At 39.6% G+C, this 21,538-nt stretch overlaps 2 protein-coding genes across 2 annotated transcripts; both read right to left on the reverse strand.

The window, feature by feature from the left end:
* Window positions 1-344: 344 nt before the first annotated feature.
* Window positions 345-12,706, reverse strand: dhx35 (DEAH-box helicase 35). Its single transcript, XM_083895084.1, has 21 exons — window positions 12,646-12,706; window positions 12,129-12,256; window positions 11,300-11,392; window positions 10,791-10,868; window positions 10,604-10,708; window positions 10,463-10,524; window positions 9,688-9,757; window positions 9,532-9,591; window positions 8,778-8,890; window positions 8,582-8,678; window positions 7,937-8,095; window positions 7,576-7,786; window positions 7,337-7,461; window positions 7,141-7,195; window positions 4,483-4,673; window positions 4,301-4,378; window positions 3,129-3,258; window positions 2,910-2,991; window positions 2,753-2,824; window positions 1,940-2,051; window positions 345-1,027 (listed from the first exon to the last, which is right to left on the reverse strand). Exons 1-21 carry the CDS (start codon window positions 12,683-12,685, stop codon window positions 989-991), a joined length of 2,100 nt encoding a protein of 699 aa, XP_083751210.1. The 5' UTR covers window positions 12,686-12,706; the 3' UTR covers window positions 345-988.
* An 815-nt stretch (window positions 12,707-13,521) lies between these two features.
* rab5if (RAB5 interacting factor) lies at window positions 13,522-17,635 on the reverse strand. The gene is made up of 4 exons (XM_083895609.1): window positions 17,368-17,635; window positions 15,987-16,090; window positions 15,736-15,865; window positions 13,522-14,921 (listed from the first exon to the last, which is right to left on the reverse strand). The coding sequence occupies exons 1-4, from the start codon at window positions 17,473-17,475 to the stop codon at window positions 14,880-14,882; spliced, it is 384 nt and encodes a 127-aa protein (XP_083751735.1). The 5' UTR covers window positions 17,476-17,635; the 3' UTR covers window positions 13,522-14,879.
* Between the last annotated feature and the right edge of the window lie 3,903 nt (window positions 17,636-21,538).

The following is a 21,538-nucleotide window of genomic DNA, read 5'->3' on the forward strand; positions in this document are numbered from 1 at the left end:
GGTACCAGAGTCCAATATCGTGCATCCCTAAGTTTTAACAACATATTTGTTTTTCATGTATTCGGATTCAGTGGAGACACTAAAATTACTATAAAAGGGGAGATGAGATTTTATGTCACTTTTTCTGCTACCGTGTCAATATCCTTGATATTCTTTGACAAATTTTGCTGGGAACCGCATGAACCGGCATGAAAAATGGCATGTAACTCGTGCAGTGTGAAGACTCATTTGTTAACATGGGCACCGAAATGGAAACACAGCCACAATACATGCAGTGTGAACCAGGCCTTAGTGGAGTGTCTGGAAGGCCCTAATTACTTTCTTTGCCTGTGGCCCCCACCCCAGAGTGTAGGACCACCTCTGTGCACCACAATTACAGGTCCGTTGCAACGTCCCGTGTCACTCATTTGTGCATGCATCTGACGCAACTTGTAATGTAAGTGTGTGCGCATAACAAAGAAAAAACCTAAATCAGACACTCAATGGGAAACGTCCTCACTTTTCCACCATCGTCCATTATTTATCATGCAAACAGAAAATGCATAAGTAGTTTAAAAAAAATAATGAAACCTAGAAACCAAGTATGGACAGGCCTCTGGCAGAGGAGTGGCTCCTGGACCTCAGGACGCTCTGAATATGTACAAGAATGTTCATGAATGAACCCCATGACTGTGCTCGAATGAAAAGCCTGGACTCACTGCACAGTCGTCATCATTTACTCTAAAATATAAACTACACATCTTTGCCAAAAAAACACTTTCAAAGGAACACGTGTTAAGGTCAGTACTAAAAAATAGATCTGCGTGGTCCTATTCTAGCATGGCCACAAAGTGTGGGGAAGGGGATGGGGGGACTTGTGCAGGTGAACGTTTATGGAAAATAAATATTTTACATCTTTATATACAGTGAGATGGAGACGGGCACAGTGGCTATTTGAGAAAGAGATTTTCCCCATTTAGTTCAATGAGTCTTGCTGTGGTGATGAGATTTACAGGACCCGGGATCTCTTGCTGGCAAGTGAACCGTGCTGAAAATGAGAAGAGGCAACAAAGTTCAAAGTTCACTCCAAGAAGAAACACAGAGTATATAATGAGACATGGCGTGATGATCTGATGACTTTCCCAATATTAGGGATGCACTGAAATGCAAATTGTTATGAAATGATAAATGAAAAACCGAAACACTGAAAGAAATTATGCCAGTTCTGTACCATTGTTTTTTTTTTTTAATCTAGTTTTGTTGTTATGGCTGTGACTGTCTGTTTATATGTCAATTATAGTATATTATAGATATATAGATTAATATTCATGCTTTAAAGAATAAATCCATTAAGAATCAAATATTTAGGAGGACCTCATCAAACATATCAGACAACGAAGGTGCATGCCCCTCATCTGGTGCAGACAGACGAGCCTTTTTTTTCTGCGCACCGTTCCCATGCTGTGCTCTTCTAAAACATGTCACACCGTGATTCGTCTCAGCCTCTTTGTGTAGAAGACACTTTAGCGCTGCAATTAAGGGAATAACGTGCTTGCTGGCTGCGGTTTTTGCATGCGTCATCACAACATCCTGTATCGGTCGTTTGTTTTCATTCGAAAACTGGAAATGCCTTTTTTGGCCGTACTGTGGCTCATACCCCCAAATCTATGTTTATCAATTATGTAACACTACACGTTTGTTCATCGTTCCAGAAGTTCAAAGTCAGTTCAGTTCTGACACTGGAAATGTGTCGGTGAGTGAATGTGGCTCATTCAATCCTTTTGAAACTTTGAAAATCCCCAACTATCCCTTTAACAAAGGAATATACAGTAACTAGGGTTTCAGCTTTGCCAACGGACATTTTCAGGCAAATAATAATAACAATAATAATAATAATAATAATAATAATAAAAACAACAACAAAACTGGAGTGAGTTCGGTTCTTCTTTCCTTGACCTACCTTCGCCTGCTTGTAAAAGTGAGGAGCCAACTCCACCAACCACGACGACTCAACAGCGGTCACGTCACGCATGTAGTATTTTGACGTCTGTACCACTTCATTATAGACAACCCTGAACAGGAAACAACGCACGTCACGATCAGATTCACCTTTACAAGCCAAGTATGTGTGCAAATACAGGGAAACAGACTTTGGGACAACAAAAGCTGAACAAATAAGATAAAGATCTGTACAGAATGGAGAGAAGAGGATAAAATAATCTTCAGAATATCTCTCAAGATGAATAGCTGGATATTTGGAGGGCTATAGATTAGATTGGGCAAGGCAGAGCCACCAACATGCATGATTATGGAACAACTGACTCACAAAATAAGGACTCAAGATGATCTGTATCAAAAGATATGGGGAAAACTGATTTGTTTACATGTTTATGACAGCAAAATTACTGAAACATTAAGCAAAAGAAATATCATCCCTTTTTTACTGTTGTCACCAAGAGCAGTTAATAGGGGAAAAGTGGAGACTGGGAAATTACTTTAGGGCCTCCCCAGCTTCCTATGACTGCTTGTTTATTAGTTTCATATGACTGCTTGTTTATTGTGTGTGACCACACAACCCATATCAACTTATCATTGCCTTTCAGAATCAGCACATCTGATTGATGGACCACATGTGGCCCAAACAGAGGGGTATGATCCGTACGTATCACAGATCAATTGCAGTCCATTGCACAACTAACTATTATTAATGTGCAACAATAAAAGCTAAAAAAATAATGCATATTGTACAAAATCCCAGCAGCATCACACTCACCATTTTGGAGGTTTCTCTCCAAAAAGCACTGAGTTGGGGTGGATGTGAAGCTCACGATCGTCCCGTAAAGTCCTAGCAAAAAGAAGATTGATGATTTTTTTTTACCCAAATGCAAACAGGAGAAAAAAAGGACATTTAAATGGTGAAACTCTCTCACCTGTAGGATCCAGAATGGTGAATGCGAGCGGCATTGGCAAAAAACCCTGATACAATGCACTTCAGGATCACATCAGGGTCACCTGTAACACAGTCGAGTCAAGCCGGTGGGAACACTTGCACTTGCATTTGAATCAAGACGCATTTGTAGAGCATGAACTCACAACAGTCCTACTGTGAGAAGTCACACATTATTACACACAGTAAGACACACACTCACCTTCACTTGAAGTCCGTGGCACCTTAAACTTGTTCATGAGACGGCGGAGCTGCTCTCGTACAGTCACGGACCGCACTAAACCCTTGTAATTGAGAAAATGTTCCTGGCACCACTGGGAGCTCTTCTGGTGCTGCAGAGAGGGAAAAGAGATACACATTCATGATTGGAATCACCATTATTTTATCCCGACTTTTACACTTAGCGACCTTCTCTCTCTCTCTCTCTCTGCCATCCATTGTGCTACAACGACAAAACATGTCGGGAACTTTCAAAGACAAGGATTTTCAAACTTCAGGTAGACAGACACAGACAGATACCTTAAAAAAAGTACAGTGTTTAGGATTTAGGAACATCTATTGGTGAAGTTGTATGTTGCAGGTTCTCATCTCTAATCCCACCACTTCCAGAAATAAAGGAGAAACTTTGGTAGTCTTCAGTTGTCATTGAAACTTAAAAAGATGTTTAGTTTGGAGTAGACTCATTCCTGATGTATCCCATCAATAAATAATAGGGGTGAGAATTTTTAGGTGTCTCATGATTTGATTGCAATTGTGATTCAGAGGCCACGATTCGATTATAAAATGATTACAGATGCATTTTGATGCCTCTTGATGCACTTTCAATAGTCTTTTAAAAGTCTTTCTTTGTCTCACCGTGTGATCATTCACCATATAGTGACTTGTTATAGTGACGTACAATACGGTGCCAACAGATGTCCAAGCATCGCATGGAATTTCTATCCTACCCTTTTTCACCCATGAGGCCGAAAAAGTTTTGTGTGTTTTGGTTTCGTTGTTGAGTGTTGCTTTCCGGAACTTCTATTTTATGTTTGTTTGGACATTTGTGAATTGATTCAGAATTGTCAATGTCTGAATCACGATGATATAATAATTAATAAATACAATTTTGACCAGTCATAATGAAATTACTAATGGTTGAAATGACACCGATTGTGAATATTCAGGCTTAGTGTCTCGCCATAGTGCCGACTGTGCCACTGTGCAGAGAGCTACAGCACCGACGTGTGTCAAATCCACAGAGATCAATGCGAGACTGAAAAGTGTTTTACTTGAAGCAAGGCGAGAGGGTTAGACCAGTGAGTCCAGACATCTGGCTCTCACAGACCAGACATGACCTGTGGGCCGCCATGAAGCAATATGGCTCCACTTTACCTTAATAAATGCTTCATAGACGTTCAGCATGGTGAGGTGGTCTCCCTCAGCGACTGCAAACTTCCTGTGCTCTCTGGCCTGCAGGGTGTGATGGAAAAAAACTATATGATGCAATTGTTATGCTGACAAAGCATTTGTGTCAAACATACATGACATAAACATAATGCTGTTTTTCCACTTACAGCAGCTTTCTTCTGATTGGCCGGCGCCACAAATATATTCTGGATTTGCATCATCGCTGCTATGGTAACGATCTCTTTGGAGCACCCGAAGTTTCCTGACTCCAGGAGCATCTTGGCAAACATGGGGCTGAGAGGAAACTCCCCCATGCGCATACCCATCGGGTCAGTCAGACGGCCGTAATTGTCCAGACCTGCCGAACAGACAAGGTCACGATTGTGTCAGGACAACTTTGCCAAAACTCAGTTTAGGACTAAGGAGTGTTGTTCAAAAGAAGTTTCCAGGCCTTTTTGGTGTGATTGTATGAGTTGGGACACAAAGAAAAAGCAAAAGAAAAAAAGTTTACTCTCACTTAAATACCTCAACTACAAAAAATAAATAAATCTATGCTATTGTAATTTTACAATTTACTTCTTTATCATACCGTTTACAGCCTTTTCCACCTGGCAACTGAATTTCATGTCGCTTTGAAAACCACACGCTCAGTGAGTAAAGCTATAGAAAGCTATAGAAAATATCAGCAATTTTACAAAACGGCACACACAGGAGATGCTGATTTACTGCTGACTCCATTATAAGTCCAACTGTGTTATTAGTAGTGTTGGGGGTATCGAATTACAAAGTAACGGATTACAGTAACGCTATTACTTTTTTGGGTAACGAAGTAAAGTAACGCATTACCCTAAAAGTATTGGTAACTACTAGGGATGCACCGATTAATCGGCCAGTGATCGGAACCGGCCGATTTTCACGTGATCGGCCGAAATCGGTGACCGGCCGATCAGACAGAATATTCCGATTTTAATAAGCCGATCAAAATGCACCCGCATCGCGTAGCATCAGCAACACACGTACACGCACATGTAGTAGAGTGTAGGGCTGGGCGGTATACCAGTTCACACTGAATACGTTTTTTTTCCGTTATGATATGATTTTTAATATACGGCCGTACCGGTGTATTTGATTACACAACATCCGCGCACCCGCAGCGCTGTGGCGGTGCTGCGCCGCTGCTGTCTGCTTTGCGAGTGAGCGCTCTGCATGTAAACGTTTCATTAATGTTTATATATTTGTTTAAATCACTGAACGAAGTCTGGCATATTTAAGACAAGAGTCAGGACCTTAAATCACTTGCACAAAACTTTTGATCAGCATTTGTTTGTTTGTCATTTAAACCTGTGTGCGCAAAGAGCGCGAGGCATTGTTGGCACGGGGCGGGGGAGAGAGAGAGAGAGAGAGAGAGAGAGAGAGAGAGAGAGAGAGAGAGAGAGTGAGGTCATTTACTTATTTGTGTGTAGATAATATGTTGTGAAATATGTTTAAACTTAAATAAACTACACATACAGGTAGTGATTCGTTTTTGTATTTTTAGTTGGATATTGGATGTGAACAACATGGTTCCATAACACTGCACTTTTAAGGTGTGTCTGAATATTCCACAGCATTATTTAGTTCTATTTTATAGTGGTAATCTGTTCAAAAAGTCACACTTTAAGTTATTATGTTCCATGGTAGCATGTTCAAATGTATCATGACAATTGTTTTTGTATTTTATATATACTTCTATTTTATAGTGATTCGTTTTTGCATTTTTAGTTGGATATTGGATGTGAACTGATTGTATTTCTATGTTAAAATGTTCTATTAAGGAGAAAAGATGCAAAAATATATATCTTTCTGTATGCTGAAAAGTGGTTTAAAAAATTGAAATTGGAATCGGCTAAAATCGGTATCGGCAGGTCAAACTTCTTGAAAAATCGGTAATCGGAATCGGCCCCAAAAATGGCAATCGGTGCATCCCTAGTAACTACACTACTTTACTTGACTATAGTAACGCGCTTTTCTGTGTTACCCATGCCGTGTTTGCCTGGAGATGGATTTGAGTGACGTGGCTGCTTGGTTGCAAACAGCGCAAATTATGAACTCCCCGCGACAGAACTCTCTTCTCTCTCTCTTTGAGCAGTTAACTCAAGAGATCAGCCCATCTGATGCATCCGTTATTCCCTTGATTCCAGCGCTAAAGGTCTTCTACACAAAGATTGAGACCACGGAGTGAAAACAATAAAAAGTGCACTCTTGAGAATCTGTCAACAGAGTTTTACTAAGATCTACTTTGATCCCCTGTATTTCATCGCGACTGAACTCGATCCACTTCATAAAAATCATTATGTGTGTGTCGTTATGGAAATGATCCAGTCTGCGTTGAATCATATGGTTTTACATGCCATTAGGTATACATTATACAACAAACACTATGTGGGCAGGCAAAGTGACGAAAGTAAAGGAAAGTAAAGTAATAAGTAGTGAAATCTCTTAACAATTTACAGAAGTAACTAGTAACTAATTACTTTTTTTTGAGTAATTACCACAACACTGGTTATTAGATACCATCTGTGTTTAAAAAACTAATGAAACAAGCCAGCATTCAACCAGTCGCTCCTGGGTCCCCTAAAAATTCTCTACGGAATTTGGTGTAGGAAGTGAGCGGTTTGCCACAAAAGTCACTTTCCAGTCAGACAAGGCTGTTTAAAAGTGGCAAATGGCCAAAGAGGCCATGCAGGGAGTGTACATACAGTGCAGTGCAGTCATCTCACACAATCACAATCCAAAAGAACACTGGATTATCCCTTTAAAAGGTGCAATTAACTTCAGTTTCTTACCTCCCAGAGCATAGAGCAGTTCCAGAGCCTGAACCATAGTCTGAGCTGGAGGAGGCTTTAAAGTTGTAATAAAAAAAAAATGTTAAGTTCAACAAAGACAATATGTATCCTTAAAGACAGAATAAAGTGAGAAACAGACAATGGGTGCATTCATGTCATGGTTTTCACAGTGGCTGAACACAGTACAAGTACTCACAGAGAGGAAGCAGAAGCGCAGCACGTTGTCGATGCCTAATGCTTTGAGCTGCAGGATAACAGGGGCCAAATTGGTGCGCTGCATCTCTGGCACAGTGGCGACAGGCAGTTTTTCAAAGTCCTCCTCTGAGGGGAAGAAACAGAGGCAATAAGACACACAGAGAGGGAAAGATAAAGAGTTGACAGGAAGACCGGTAAAACAGGGCAGAGTGCAATTATTCCACACAAACTCACACTTACCGGTGTAAAGTCTGAAGCATTTCCCGGGACGGTTCCGTCCTGCTCTTCCAGCCCTCTGACTGGCTGAAGCTTTGGAAATGGGGGTGACCACCAGGGATTCAATGGCAGTGGATGGGTTGTAGGCTCGCAGCTTTACAAATGCACAGTCGATGACAAATACAATGCCGTTTATAGTGATGGAGGTCTCGGCTATGTTTGTAGCCACCACCACCTGGAAGAAAAGAGGGATAAGGCATTAATGTCATTAACTCTCTTAAGAACAGTTTGTTTTGTCCTCTATTCTTTTATCCTTCAGTAATTATGGAACATCAAAAATGTTATCTTGAATTTCTCCTGTACAAAGAAAGAAATCAGAATTTACCTTGCGAACAGAGGACGGCACCCTCTCAAAGACCTTCATCTGCTCTGCGTATGGTAGACCAGAATACATGGGCAAAATTCTCAGATGTTTCTTCATGCCATATCGTGACAGAGACCTTGCCTGGTCCTGCAGAAGAGACACCACCTTCTCCACCTCTTCCTTTATGGGGAAATAGAAAATGCACAAGATAATTAAGAAAAAGAAGGAAGCTAGAATAAGCCCTAGCTGTTGTAATGAGATTGTTTACTACAAAAGGTATTTTATTTTGTGGGGCAAAAATGAAATGTGCACAATTTGGAAGGATTATTTTGAGGCATTTTAAGATAACACTATAAACAAAAGAATTGCAGTTTTCTACTCATTTTCTAGCATCAACATGTCTATTTTCCTCTAAATGGGAACATAACCTACAAAAGTGATTGAGACCATTAACTACTCAGGAAAATGTTTACAAGGATGTTATAAATCAGATGAGTCAAATAAACCTGAAACATAACGCCTCCAGACATAGCATTTGCTGGCAAGGAGGCATAAAAACCTCACCACAGTATAGTAAAGAAATAAACACTGAATACACCAATACAATCCATGTAAGTGGACATTATTGCATAAAGTTCGATTTGTATTCAAGACATGTCCACTGACCTGTCCTGTCAGAAACGCCAGGACATCTCCGTCCTCCTCCGTTTCATGGATCTTCATCATGGTCTCCACTGTGGCCTTCACATAGTCTGGGACAGGACTGTGAAGGACACAGAGACATTTTATTTTACAATGAAGAACAATTTTCACTTATATACATACTTTTATTCCAAAAAACAGTTTTGTCTGTGTTGACCACCTGACGGTGTAGAAGATGTCCACTGGAAAGGTGCGTCCCTCCACCGTCAAAATACCACACGTGTCTTTGTTAGGATCCCCAGACTCGTTTAGATTGAAGAAGTCGTGGAATTTCTTCATCGCAAACAGTTGAAAAAGAAAGCATGAAAGAGAGATTTTTTTGTTATTATTATAATTTTTCACTTTTGCCACTAAGGAGTATGTTATTGGCCACGTTTGTCTATTTTTAGTCTATCTGTTTGTGAGAAGCATACAGCCAAGGGGAGGGATTATTAAATATTGCTGTAAATCCACACACGGATTCAGAATCAGGGTCTTTCATTTTTTTTGTATTGCTAATCTTATGGAAAGGGAATGTATGGACACTGTGGAAAAGTGAACAGCCTTGGCAGGCGCTTGCACTCTTCCAGTACTTTCTCTAGATAAATTGGAACTATGCATGATTTTTAACCTAATTTTAACAGCTACGGAGTCATGATTAAATAAGATTAATAATAATGTACTGTCTGTTAGCGGGAAAAGCAGCTTTACAAGATCAGAGGCTGCCAACCCGGAGTTCTCAACAAGACTTGCAAAGTTCTGCCTTATCAAAAGACATTTGCCCTCAAGTAAAAAAAAAAAAAAATAGCAGATGTCTGATATTTAATTATGTCTTGCGGATGTCAGTGCAATGTCGTCAGACTTTAAATAAACCCGGCTTTGTATCTCTTTTCTTGCCACACTAGCATATATTTTCATCTTAACAATGCACTCACCTTGGCTTCCAGGGTAGCAGAGGCCACAATCAGCCGCAGGTCACGTCTCTTCTTCTGAATCTGTTTACAAAGTGAAGAAAAATTATCACATATATTACATTTATGGCTAAAGCATAGCTGAAATAAAAGAATTGCACTAGCGTCAGCCCATGTTACCTTCTTCAGGAGACCAATTGCTATATCCGTATACAGGGTTCGCTCATGAGCTTCATCAAGTATCAACACACTAAAGATAAAAACACAGCAAAGAACAGTTACTAAGAGGGAATCCAGCAGGGAAGTCTTCGATGTCCAAAAGCAAGAGGCTACATTTGAAAATGCAAATGCCCAGAAGACTCGTTTCAGGCATTTTCTAATGCTCTGCTCTAATCTGTAGTCACGGTAAATAATATGGGGGTCATAAGCTTTCGAGTTTCTGTTTCTAATTTGATGTACTTTGATAGCTTCGGTTGCTTCCAGGTTAATGGTTCATGTGGAGAGCAACACCATCATTACATCTCATATTAACTAAAAAGCAAACACAAAACATGACCAAGATATCCACAATTGTGTTTATCCTCCTGATAAAGGCAAACTCCAGAAAATGTCCAGGGCTGCTGCAGTTTTAGGGTCTGAGTGAGCCCATGCAATAGAACTCACAGCAAGCAAGTGGAAGTGTCCTCCAGATACAACCCCTCATCTGAATGTTCTGGATCTTTGCCTGCTGTTAGGAACGTGTCTGATCCAGACACTTTCACATATAAAGTAATTGTAACCTGGCTCTGGGACGTAAAAATGCGGAAGCTAGTACTCAGATATCCATGTCAGAAGGGCATTAAAGACACATTTTAAACACAAAATTTTCATGTCTGAAAATAGCTTACAAGCAAAATGTGTGGAAATATCTGCTGTGAGAACTGCCTCCAAAATGAATAAACAGATGCAATTTTACCTGTATTTTTTCAGGAGAGGATCAGCCATCATCTCTCGCACCAGTATTCCATCTGTAAGGAACTGATTGACACAAAGATAGTTACACGCTGCAAGGAACCAATTAAAGTAATAAAAAGCACACACGTGTGGAGGGTAATACCTTGATTCTTGTGGCATGAGGGTCAGAGCAGTCATCAAAACGGATGGTGTAGCCCACTTCATGACCCAGCAGGGCTCCACGCTCCTCTGCGACACGGTTAGCAACCTATCACCAGGAAAGACGGGAGAATATGAAATCTGAATTGAACACAGGGGATAATTGTGATGGTAACAGGAGAAGCTCTTACAGAGATAGCAGCCACACGTCGGGGCTGTGTCACTCCGATCACCTTCCCCTCAGCTGCCCAGCCAGCTTCCAGAAGGTACTGAAAAGAGTCAGATGGTGGAGTCAGAAGAGGAGGTGGTGAATCCAAAAAAGGAAGGGGACAATAGTATCACTGATGTTGTAGAATAGCACATTCTGCATAATTAAATCTTTAGCTGATTTGGTCTAGGAGCTCAGGCACATGAATAATATAAATACAGTCGACTGTGGCTGTTTGTTTCACATCACTGAAAATATTTTAAAGGTATTCTCGCGTGGGTGAAGCCAGCAGAGTCTGCCAGCAATTTCATTCCACTCTGCAGCCACATCTGGCAAACATGCTGTTTTGTCCAACTTCAGAATCTCCTTAAAAAAAGGAACCAATCACAAACCCCTGGCGCACTAGCGGCGGGCTTAACATGATAACATGATCATGCTATTCCAGAGCAGAGCACATACATGTTTAATGTTGCAAAGATTAGTTCTGTTCACCTGAGGTATCTGTGTTGTCTTCCCACATCCTGTCTCACCAACTATGATGACAGTCTGGTAGCTCTCCGCCAAGTACAAGATGTTGTTTCTGTGCTGGAAGGAAAAAAAATAAACAAACTAAATCCATCTCACTCATTAAAACCACCTTGACAGGACCATGGAGACCTGTCAAGGTGGAGACCTGGTCCTAATGCGGCATAACTTTACATTTCTGAGGAATTTGGTTAAGTACAGGCCTAAGATTTGAATTGTGGTTAGGTTAGGTTAAGGTTAGCGATAGGTATAAGTGGCTATTGTTAATTTAAGGGACACTTTGTTTAAGCTGTCCAAATGATGGTGCGTAAACCTGTGTGTATCCATTTCAGTTCAGTGAAAATGTAAACATCTACAGTTTGTCAGTGACACCTCAAATAAATGTGTACACGTTTTGTAACAACTAGGTTCCATTGGAGAACTGTGAATCACACTGGTCTTCACCCATAATTGCTGTACTTAATCGTCAATTTCCCTCTAAATGGGAACAAAATTTACAAAGCTAACATCACGTTCTAGAGAAGACGACCTGAAACTACTGACTGGGACCATTGACTCCTCAGGGAGAACGCTTACTGACCTCTAGTGGGCATTACTGGTAATGTATTCATACTTATCTCAAACTGCGAACAGTAAGACTCGTACACTTTTTATGTATAGTTTTATACAAGTCTCCGATGTCAGCTCACTTGACTGCAGTGGAATTCACACTCATTATCATAGATTATTGATATTAACTCGTCAAAGTTACAGAATCAGACACATTATACACAGAGTTAGTTAAATGTGGAAAAACCTTGAACACTGGCAGTTTCTGTCGCTGCTTCTCTATAGAGAGCGCTGTGTGCGGGTTGAAGACGATGGGGGAGCCGGTGGTCTCTGTGTTCAGCTCCCGCTCCTCAGAAATCCCCGGAGCCTCAGCCCCTGAAGGTGAACAAGATGAGGTGTTTTAGCTGTTGGTGACGGCTGACGTGATGATGAAGAGGGTACAAACACCGGCCTATGAACCCACATAGCTCTCCATTAGAGCCATTATACGCTCGTCTATGTTTCTGATACTTTCTGCGTCATTAAATGTTTGCTGAATGTTCTAATTGTGTCAGTTTAAACAGTAATTCCGCAGACCAGACCTGAATCACGCAGCTACTGCCGCTACTGCTGCTGCTGTGACGGAGGCTGCCGTCAAAGCGAAGCTGACTCACTGTTAGCATGTTGGCACATTAGCTTATGAACGCTAACTCATAGAAGTTTCTTTTAAAAATAAAACCACATTTAATGCGTTAAGTATTCTATCTTTTCCTTTCTGTACTTACCCGGCTTCCAGAATTTCATCGTGGAGAGGGGAGCCGCCATCTTGCCCTCTACGTCACATGATTTCCTGCGAGTGACGTCATTGTCTGTGGTTTCCACAGTAATGAAGCGACGAAGGCAAGCCTGTTTTAACATGAATCGCAAACACAGGATTTTTATTGGCAAAATATTTTAACACATAAATGCAAATTTGGCAGAAAGAAAACCTATATTGTTCGTTTTTGTAAAAGACATTCAACAGTACACACAAACCAACAATATCCAAATCTAACAATCAAAAAGGCTTTGAAGACATTTAATATCTTCTCTTATTTTAATATTTTATTGTAAGCCTGCATTTCTGTTCTTTTCATAATTATGTTTGTATACACTATATTTTGTTTATGCTTACTTTTTTAATTAATATTTAATTTAAAAAATACTTTGTATTTGATATATATTTTTTATTATATGCTTATACATGTTTAGATAGACAGATTTGGGCAAGTATATTGTGTCATTTTCAAAATCAGTGGCCCGCAGTCTGTTGACGTCACGTTTCTAGTATCGGCTCAGCTCACTTGGAACCTCGACAGAGCAGGTACTGCATAACAACAAGTAGTGTATTGTGGAGAAGCACCAATAGACCCCTTGGCAGCCTATGTCGCGCGCGTCTTGTTGTGCTGTCAGTTGCACTAATCATAACAAGACAATAGGGGTTGCAAAAGGCTTTCAAGGCTAACCGGAGACATCTTTGATTGCAAGCCATCAGCATTACAATTGAGTGGTTACTTCATGATTAATATTAAAGTAAAATAATTATTGCAATAAAATCTGTATCTTAGCGACGCCAGTATATAGTTCAGTGCAAAGCCACAAAGACAGCATCTCTTTTAAAATCAATGTTTAATGATTCCCAAAAGATTTGATCAGAAAATACAATCCTTTCAAACACCAGCTGTGTATCTAAGAGAACTGTCAGTATCATTACAACGCTTATTTGTTTAAGTTATTCACTATAAAATACTGAGAAATGTTACATCAAACAAGATATAACATGTATACAAATAAATCTAAGCAAATTTGTGATGAACTGGACAAAAAAGGGCATCATTTAGAATTTAAAGACAACTTAAATAATTCCAAAAACAACAGGTAAGACTTTGATCTGGAAGCTACGTGTGAGGAAAACAATACATTTAAATTAGTTCTAGCCAGCTAACTAGTGCCATTCACAAATGACATGTAGACTTTTGAACAGTAAATCATGGCAGTGCACAAACCAGGTTTTTGCTTACGTCTGTGAGTTTGCATCCTATTGCGTCATGCACACGCACGCACCCATCCCACTTTGATTTTAAGGAATTTATTTGGGTGTAAAAATTTTATATCTAAGTTCTTGATTGACATTACAGTGCAGCGATACCGTTGTATATACTGGCATTGAGACAGGATATCGAGCAATATTTGCATCTTTACAGCCAGCATTTGTGTCATGTTATTGAAAAATGAAAAAACAGAAAGTGTGATCTGAGAGAGAACTAGACTTCTGCGCCTGCTCTGGACTCGGTTTACAAGCCTTTACAAAGCATTTCACCATGTCAGTGATGCTTAATATACACAGTAAGGAATATTACCTGCATCCAAATTTTTGATTAATTGTTTTGCCAGGTCTGAATTGGTTAAAAAAAACAACAAGTAAATAAGTTTAGTGCTGGACTAAAAATCAGGTGTGAAGCAACAGAATGAATCCGTTAGTGGTGGTTAAGTACATCAGCCATAGTGCACGTTGTCTAAATGAAGGATAACACTTTGGATTGTAAGACTCTTATTGTTATTTCCCTGTTCATGAGCAGTAAATTGGAATAAAATGCACATACAAGTTGTTGTGTTCACTTTTCACTAAGCATCTGACCTGCCACAAATCTGAGTTGAACCACGTCCTGCATTTTACCGTTTTTGTCAAGAAATTGATTTGTCAGAGACTGTAATGAGGAAATCAAATATAACAGACAGGAAGTGTACTGGTGATGAAAGAACACTCAAACTATGAGATGTAGAGTATCTGAACATGATCGTCACGCTTGGTCTTGCAGTATCTCGCTATCAATGTAGGATTCCTGTGACGCACTTGCACACCGAGAAGTCGTACTGTAGTGGAGGAGTGTTGGCGCCCCCCTCAGTTCATGGAGTTCCTGTGTCTTGACAATTGGCTTTAACAGAAATGTTCGTACTTTAAGTGTCTTATGGAGTCTTCTCAGTCAAAATGTAGCGCTGTGTAAAAGATTATCCACACCACCTGGTAAAGACAAAAAGAAGAGACGTGGCATTAATAATCAAATCACATGAAGGGAAAGTTCAGCTGTTTAAGCCACTGCAGCGGCACCCCACCTTTAAACACAAGACCTTAAAAAGGTTGAAGAAAGAAGGGCTTATTATCGGTTGGAGCAAGACAGAAGGACCTACAACAAGTGGACGGGCGACAAGCTCTTTTGTGCATATTTGCCAAGGAGGAGGTTCAGTAGGACTTTGAGTCGGTGACACGAAACGACTAAGTTTATACCCGAATAGCAGACAAGCAGGCGGAGCTAAATGTGCGGCACATGCCAAAACAAGTATGGGAAAAGCTAAAGAATTTTAAACAGGACTATAAAATGCTGAAGGACCACAACAGCCGCAGTGGGTCTGACAAATAAACGGTATGACCAGCTGAAAGCCATACTGGGCCACAGACTGCTGTACTCTGGTATTACAACAAAGGAGAGAACCAGTGAGACGCTGGTAAATCACAGAATAAATACATTGTTGACTAATACCACTCCTCTGTACATCATCAGCGTGATTTGAATACATTTTCCAGAAATTTGAGGTGCAGTGGAAACACAAACCATACATGTGTCCCATTTTTCTAAAGTGTGTGTTAAAATGTTATCTTTAAACTTTAATTTGTTCCATTTTCTACTGTTTTGTAAAATTGAAAAATAAAGACCAATAATTACTTTTACCAACATTTTGGTATCAGGACAACACTATTATACACTCTATATCAGGTCTGAACTGACCTTGTTTTTTAAAAGGCTACAAGTTTCACTGAAAAAAATCAAAATTCCTACCAGAAACAGAGCAAAAGACGTCATGAAGCCTTCTTTGGTGAGTTCCCATGTGCCACCATACTCTTCCTCGTCAATCTGCTGAAAGCTGCTGAAGTATACATAAAGGACGCCAGCATTGATGATGCAGAATCTAAGAGGGCAAAAACATGTTAGAAAAGATATTACATTTCCAGTGTTTCATGTAGGCGAGTCACATAAGAGGAGAGGCTCAATGAAAGTCATATGGTTTCAGAGTGTCAAGGAAAACTCACATGGCTATTCCCAGAAATCCTTTCAACGGTGCAACGCCCCATATCACACCAAGGATTATTGCAATAATTTGTCGGAGCCAGTAAATCACATCTAGAAACTCATCCTGTAAAAAAAAAAGGAACAGAAAACCATGAGCTTTAACCTAGTCACAGGTCATAATCATTCTAGATTTCTTTTCTATCATTTATTGAGTAATAAGTTAATGTTTGGCATTTGCTTGGATGAAAAAGCACATCCAGCCCTGATGCATGTCATCAAGGCTAGTTTATCTCCAGGTCCTTCAAATAAAAAAAAAATGATGATCTGAGGTTTTGAACAAAGAATCTTCAGCACTGACCCCTGTAGTTTGTGTTAATCCAGGTTCATTTGAGCTGTGACTGGATGTTTTTGCCAAGATTACTGTAGGAGAACAGTGCAATGGAACAACGCCAAATATATATATAGAATATATAAGTGTGGATAGGTCAATGGACTAGTGATTAATTATGATTAACCATCAGCAGAACAGTCACTGTTAAAATCTCCTTGAGCTGTGGGATTCTGATTTTTCATAAATGTTGGGCACTTTACTGATTGTGCAATTAATCAATAATACAGATTAATAGACAATCAAATTAACTGTGGACCGGACATAGCGATTCAGTGAGCAAACTTATGTACTGTTGCAAAAGTAAAAACAATGAAAAACATTGATTTATACACAGCTAAATTGTTGTTTAGACATTTTTTGAACCATTTAAATGCAGTTGTAAAAAAAAAAGGCTTAGCTAACACTAATTTTTGTTAAATTATGTTTTAGTTGGGGGGTTTGAGAGTCACTATAAATTGGGGCTGAATAATTAAAATAACGCATTGCATTTTTTTTCAGATGGATTCTGCAAATGCAAATTGGGTTGCAATTAGAGATGCAACTAAGGGTTATTTTCATACTGGACCAAATACTCGGTTAATCAAGATTATAATTGAATAATTTGTTAGATTTATATTGACAACTATTAAAGTCCAAAAGATTAATGTAGAATTGCGGTTAAGCTGTCAACTACTACCCTTACTAAATACTTGTAACCTGGGCCTAGCATAGTAAATAGTAACATAACCTGTTGTAGGAGATCATCCTGGAACATACAGCAAACATAACACGCATATAATCCATTGAAATCAATACAGCGAGTCATAAATCACAGAAAAGTCGTTAATTAGTCTTGTTTTATGACAAATGTTTAGTTTCTTTCTTTCTTTGGCTTTGACAGGTTAATCCTTAGCATGGGAGCTAGCTCCACGTAGCCTTAAACAGCCACGTGTGAATTGTGTGTACTTAAAATGCTAATACAACAATAAAAAATACGAAACTAAAAAAAGAAAAGGGCTCAAGTGTCTGACCTTCTCCTCCCAAACAGCGTTACTGTTGAAGGCTTTGCTCCATGAGGACTGTTTCACTCCCCCATTCAGCAGATGACTTTCTTCTTTCCGCTTTGAGCTGCTCGTCATTCTTTGCTGTTTTCCTTCGGCTTACACACGATGAAAAGTTACCGTCCGGACGTGAGGACACCTTGGGTTTGAGTTACGTGTGTGGCGCTGAGCAGAAGAAGAAAGCAGAGTGAAATATTTGCGGGTGTTAGAGGAAGGTTCGCTCCGCTGAGCTGACAGATTTCAGTCGCCAACAGTATGATACTATCTGCGCATGCGCAAGACTGTTTGACCCCAGCTAAGGATAGCCAATGAGAGATTGCGACGTTTATGCGCCGTTGTGATTAACAAAGGGTACAAAAACTACAGCGACATCGAGTGGTAGAGACCTGCTATAGCACAAGAATACGTGGTGAGACTGCAGGAAACCTCTACTTAGGGGCGTTTCTATATACGCCCTTCCGTATACACCTGTGAAGTATATCCTCACATGTATCATAATATTTTATATTTTTTTATTGTCGTAATTTCTAACTTGTATAGCTGCTGTATCTTCTCTATCTATCATCTATTAAAGGGGCTATATGTTAGATTATTTATGTATCAATAATTTACTTAAAGTGGAACTTTGCAAGTCTGGTTGCTTTTTTTTTTTTTTTGCCTTTTTCTCTACAGAGCACCCTCTACATATATGGACATATTTTTTACGACACTAATGTAAACATCCTTCAATCCTTTGTTTACTGCTTTATACTCACTGTTGTAAAAACTCACCGCTGACACTCCCCCCTCCCTTCACCTCTCCTGGACATGTGGATTAGTTTTCAACAGAGTCGGCGAAACATAAGCCATGGAGCCATGTTCATACTGGGCGGCATCCATTTTGTGTCTGATGTTTACTCCCGTGTGGCCCCTCAAATCGTCAGACAATCGTTTCCTCTTCTTCGCTTTCTCCGACAATGGTTTCCTCTGCTTCTTTTTCGCTGGCTCTGCTATGATGAACGTCTAAAATAACACTATCACTGCCTTGATCTTATAGCCAGTAGCCTACCTGGCTAGGGGGCGTATGTGTGTGTGTGCCATGTAGCAATTTGTGTTTCTTCACAGGTTGGCAGCCTTGATCTTGTAAGGTTTGTTTAGACAGCCCCCAATCTCTCTCCACAACAAGCCATTTAACCATCACCATTAAAGAAGCTGTTGAATTAGGGAAAACATCCTGCATAGGTCTGCTTTAATACCAACGAATGAACCGATCATAACATGACTTATGACTTTCTCGGTTGCCTATGATGGACTGACTCAGATTAATTCCAGTCGGGTCAGATATTATTCCAAGAAACTCTGAAAGACGTGACATTTGGTGCACTCCCATAAGGCCTTGGGGTAAACATTAAAAGGCTGCTACCCTCCAAGAGCAGGTTGAGGAAGAATGGAGTCTGCAAATGACCAGCTCCCAGCAGAATAAAGATTCCAACAGAAAAGCCTAGACAGAGCCCAAGGTGCAACTGTTTTTGAAACTTAGGCTAAATGTGTTTCGAAAGATGATGATGTTATTCTTACTCTGCCTGCTGGAGTTACAGATACAAGCCTTCGTCTGTCTTGACAAAATTCAAATCACTTCCTGCATGCAGCACAGGAGCACCTCTAAGCTCTCAAATAGAGGGAGCATGTGGAGCAAATGAACTTGATCAACATTGTGTGAAATAATTTGATTTGTTTAATGTGAATCTAAAAAGTGTTGATATTTAAATGATGCAATACTTCAAGTTAAAAAGAGATTTTCTAAAACAACATTGAACTGTCAATTAGTACATGAATAAATGATAAAATCAGAAACGCCTGCCCCTATTAAACTAATCATAGCACATCAGTTTTGTTTTAGGCACCATGAACCCAACCAGGAGTCTATGGCTGAACTGTTAACGTCAACCACAGGACACTGCACCTCACTGGAAGAAGAAGACATGCAGCAGAGGATCTATCTATTTGGGTCCATAAAATGTCACAACCGCTAAAAAAAGGTTGAATGGTGTTTTGAATTCCTCGAAATGATTGTTCTCAAAAGTTTTATTTTGTCCACAAAACAAAGTTATCCAATTGTTAATGAATTATTTATGATATGTAGGAAAGAAGCCAGAAATAATAAAAAATATATATTTCAGAAGCTGAAAAACCACTGAAATTGATTTATTGATTTATCAAAATAGTTGCAGATTCATTTAGAAATCAAACAATAATCTATTAATAGTTGCAGAACCTGCTTTGTTAGGTTAATATATTGTATCCCAGCTCTTCCTCAGCATCATGTTTTTTTACGGAGCCTCTGCCTGTCATTCCTTAGATTGTCCAGCAGAGGGCCTAATTTATTTTCATTTATTTAGAGAACTCAATTCTATTGTCTTGATGATCACTTAATAATAATAATAATAATACTAATAATAAGCATAATTATTGAACAGATAAATCAAATAATGGAGTGATTATGTCAGTGATTTTCAAATCATTCACCTTCACAGGATTAAAAACAAATATGTGATGATTTTCTGCTAAATTTTTGAATAACAATTATACATAGGTAAGACAAAGGCAGCATGTGGACATTATACAACATTACATTTCCAGTGGGTACAAAATATAATCATGTGCAAAATAAAACTGCAATCAAATCAGTCTAGTATGTTGGGGAAAAGTGTATATTAAAACATTAACTGACTTGTATATTTGCATATGTGGCCTCATCAGTGTAGTTAATATCATTTCTTTAAAGCCTCTAAACACAAGACACATTCTGGGTATTTCTTTTCGGTAAGAATTGACCCAATGACTCATTCAGGAGGATGTGGGGGTGGTGTCACGGGGTTTAATTGGAGCCTGATTACATGCATGCATAATATGCTCAACTTAATGAAAAATCAGGTTTCGTGTTTGCAGTTCACAGACGCAGTGAGACATGGATATCTGCTTGCTTTAGATAAGATGCAAAATATCCACATGTGCCCTGAGAGATCCTGTATTTTCAGGTGCAAACACATTATTTACTCGGAAATGGTCTAATAATGAGAAAATGTGGCAAATATACGTAAGGAATTATAGACTGAACCAGACTTAGATTTAATGAGGTGAGCCTTTTGTTAATGGCTAAAATCAGCTTTCTGTCCCCGGTGGCAGCCATGTTTTTTTTAGTGAGGGCGAGCAAACGTACAGCAGGTGTCTCAGGTTGGAGGCAGAAATGGTGACGTCAGTACCTTTAAGTGTCAAACCTTTTATACAACCACACTTCAAAAAACCAGAAAGAATTAGTTTTCATTACTATGCGTAAACATGATATCACAGGATTGATTTTAAAACTGTATTGTTTGTTTTTATGTCCGTAAATGGGTCAATACCTCAGTAGGTGTTGCTGGAAGTCCCTAATTGTGCTTTTCCATTATACAGTTTTAGCACCACTCGGCTCTACTCGAATTAACTCTACCCGGTTTAGGGATGTCGTATTCCATTACTTCGATGTAACCACCGCAATGTGGACTGGACGAGGTCGTCATAGCGAAACTGATGTGTTGTTTGTGAGACAAACAGACAAACTAGTGACGGGCAAAGCAGTTCTTTTTGGTGTAACTGAATCATTAGAATCAGTTCATTAAAATGTTTTCTTTCAGTACTTCATGCATGACCGGAGCACAGACTCCCGTATAACGCAGTCACTGAACTGAAATACGGCTGAACAGGTTGTGATTCAGCTCAGGGTCGCCGGCTTTCAAACAGTGATGTCACTAAATACACCGGGCTCCTCTGTTTCAGTATTTGTAAGTCTTTTTAAATTATCTACAGTTCGGCATTGTGTGGTTAGATTCTTGTGTCGGACGTTGCGCTCATGACTCTTCCAGTAACGACACTCTCTGACCAATCGGTGGCCGGCAGGTACCAGGTGATATCACTGATAAAAGAGCACAAAAAAAGTAGAGTCCAACATTGCTAGGACTGTATAATGGAATAGCGCCATAAGGACAGACCGAAGACCGGAGCCTTTGCCGTGGCAGCCCCTCAGCTGTGGAATAGCCTGCCTTGTCTGGCACATAAGACTCTTGAGATTTTTCAGTCATCTTTTAAAAAACAAATATTTCTCTTTGGCCTTCAATTCAGGTTG

The sequence above is a fragment of the Microchirus variegatus genome (genome assembly GCF_963457635.1).
Source record: "Microchirus variegatus genome assembly, chromosome: 9".
Lineage (NCBI taxonomy): Eukaryota > Metazoa > Chordata > Actinopteri > Pleuronectiformes > Soleidae > Microchirus > Microchirus variegatus.

Excerpts from the sequence above, each read along its gene's own strand:
- rab5if (XM_083895609.1), bottom strand. The coding sequence starts at position 17,475 with ATGACGAGCAGCTCAAAGCGGAAAGAAGAAAGTCATCTGCTGAATGGG. Across the intron at positions 15,866-15,986 it reads GGATTTCTGGGAATAGCCAT|ATTCTGCATCATCAATGCTG; the intron begins GTGAGTTTTCCT and ends TTGCCCTCTTAG. Across the intron at positions 14,922-15,735 it reads CGTCTTTTGCTCTGTTTCTG|GTGGTGTGGATAATCTTTTA; the intron begins GTAGGAATTTTG and ends TGTCTTTACCAG.
- dhx35 (XM_083895084.1), bottom strand. The coding sequence starts at position 12,685 with ATGGCGGCTCCCCTCTCCACGATGAAATTCTGGAAGCCGG. Across the intron at positions 11,393-12,128 it reads AGAAACTGCCAGTGTTCAAG|CACAGAAACAACATCTTGTA; the intron begins GTTTTTCCACAT and ends TTTTCCTTCCAG. Across the intron at positions 9,592-9,687 it reads CAATTGGTCTCCTGAAGAAG|ATTCAGAAGAAGAGACGTGA; the intron begins GTAACATGGGCT and ends CTTTGTAAACAG.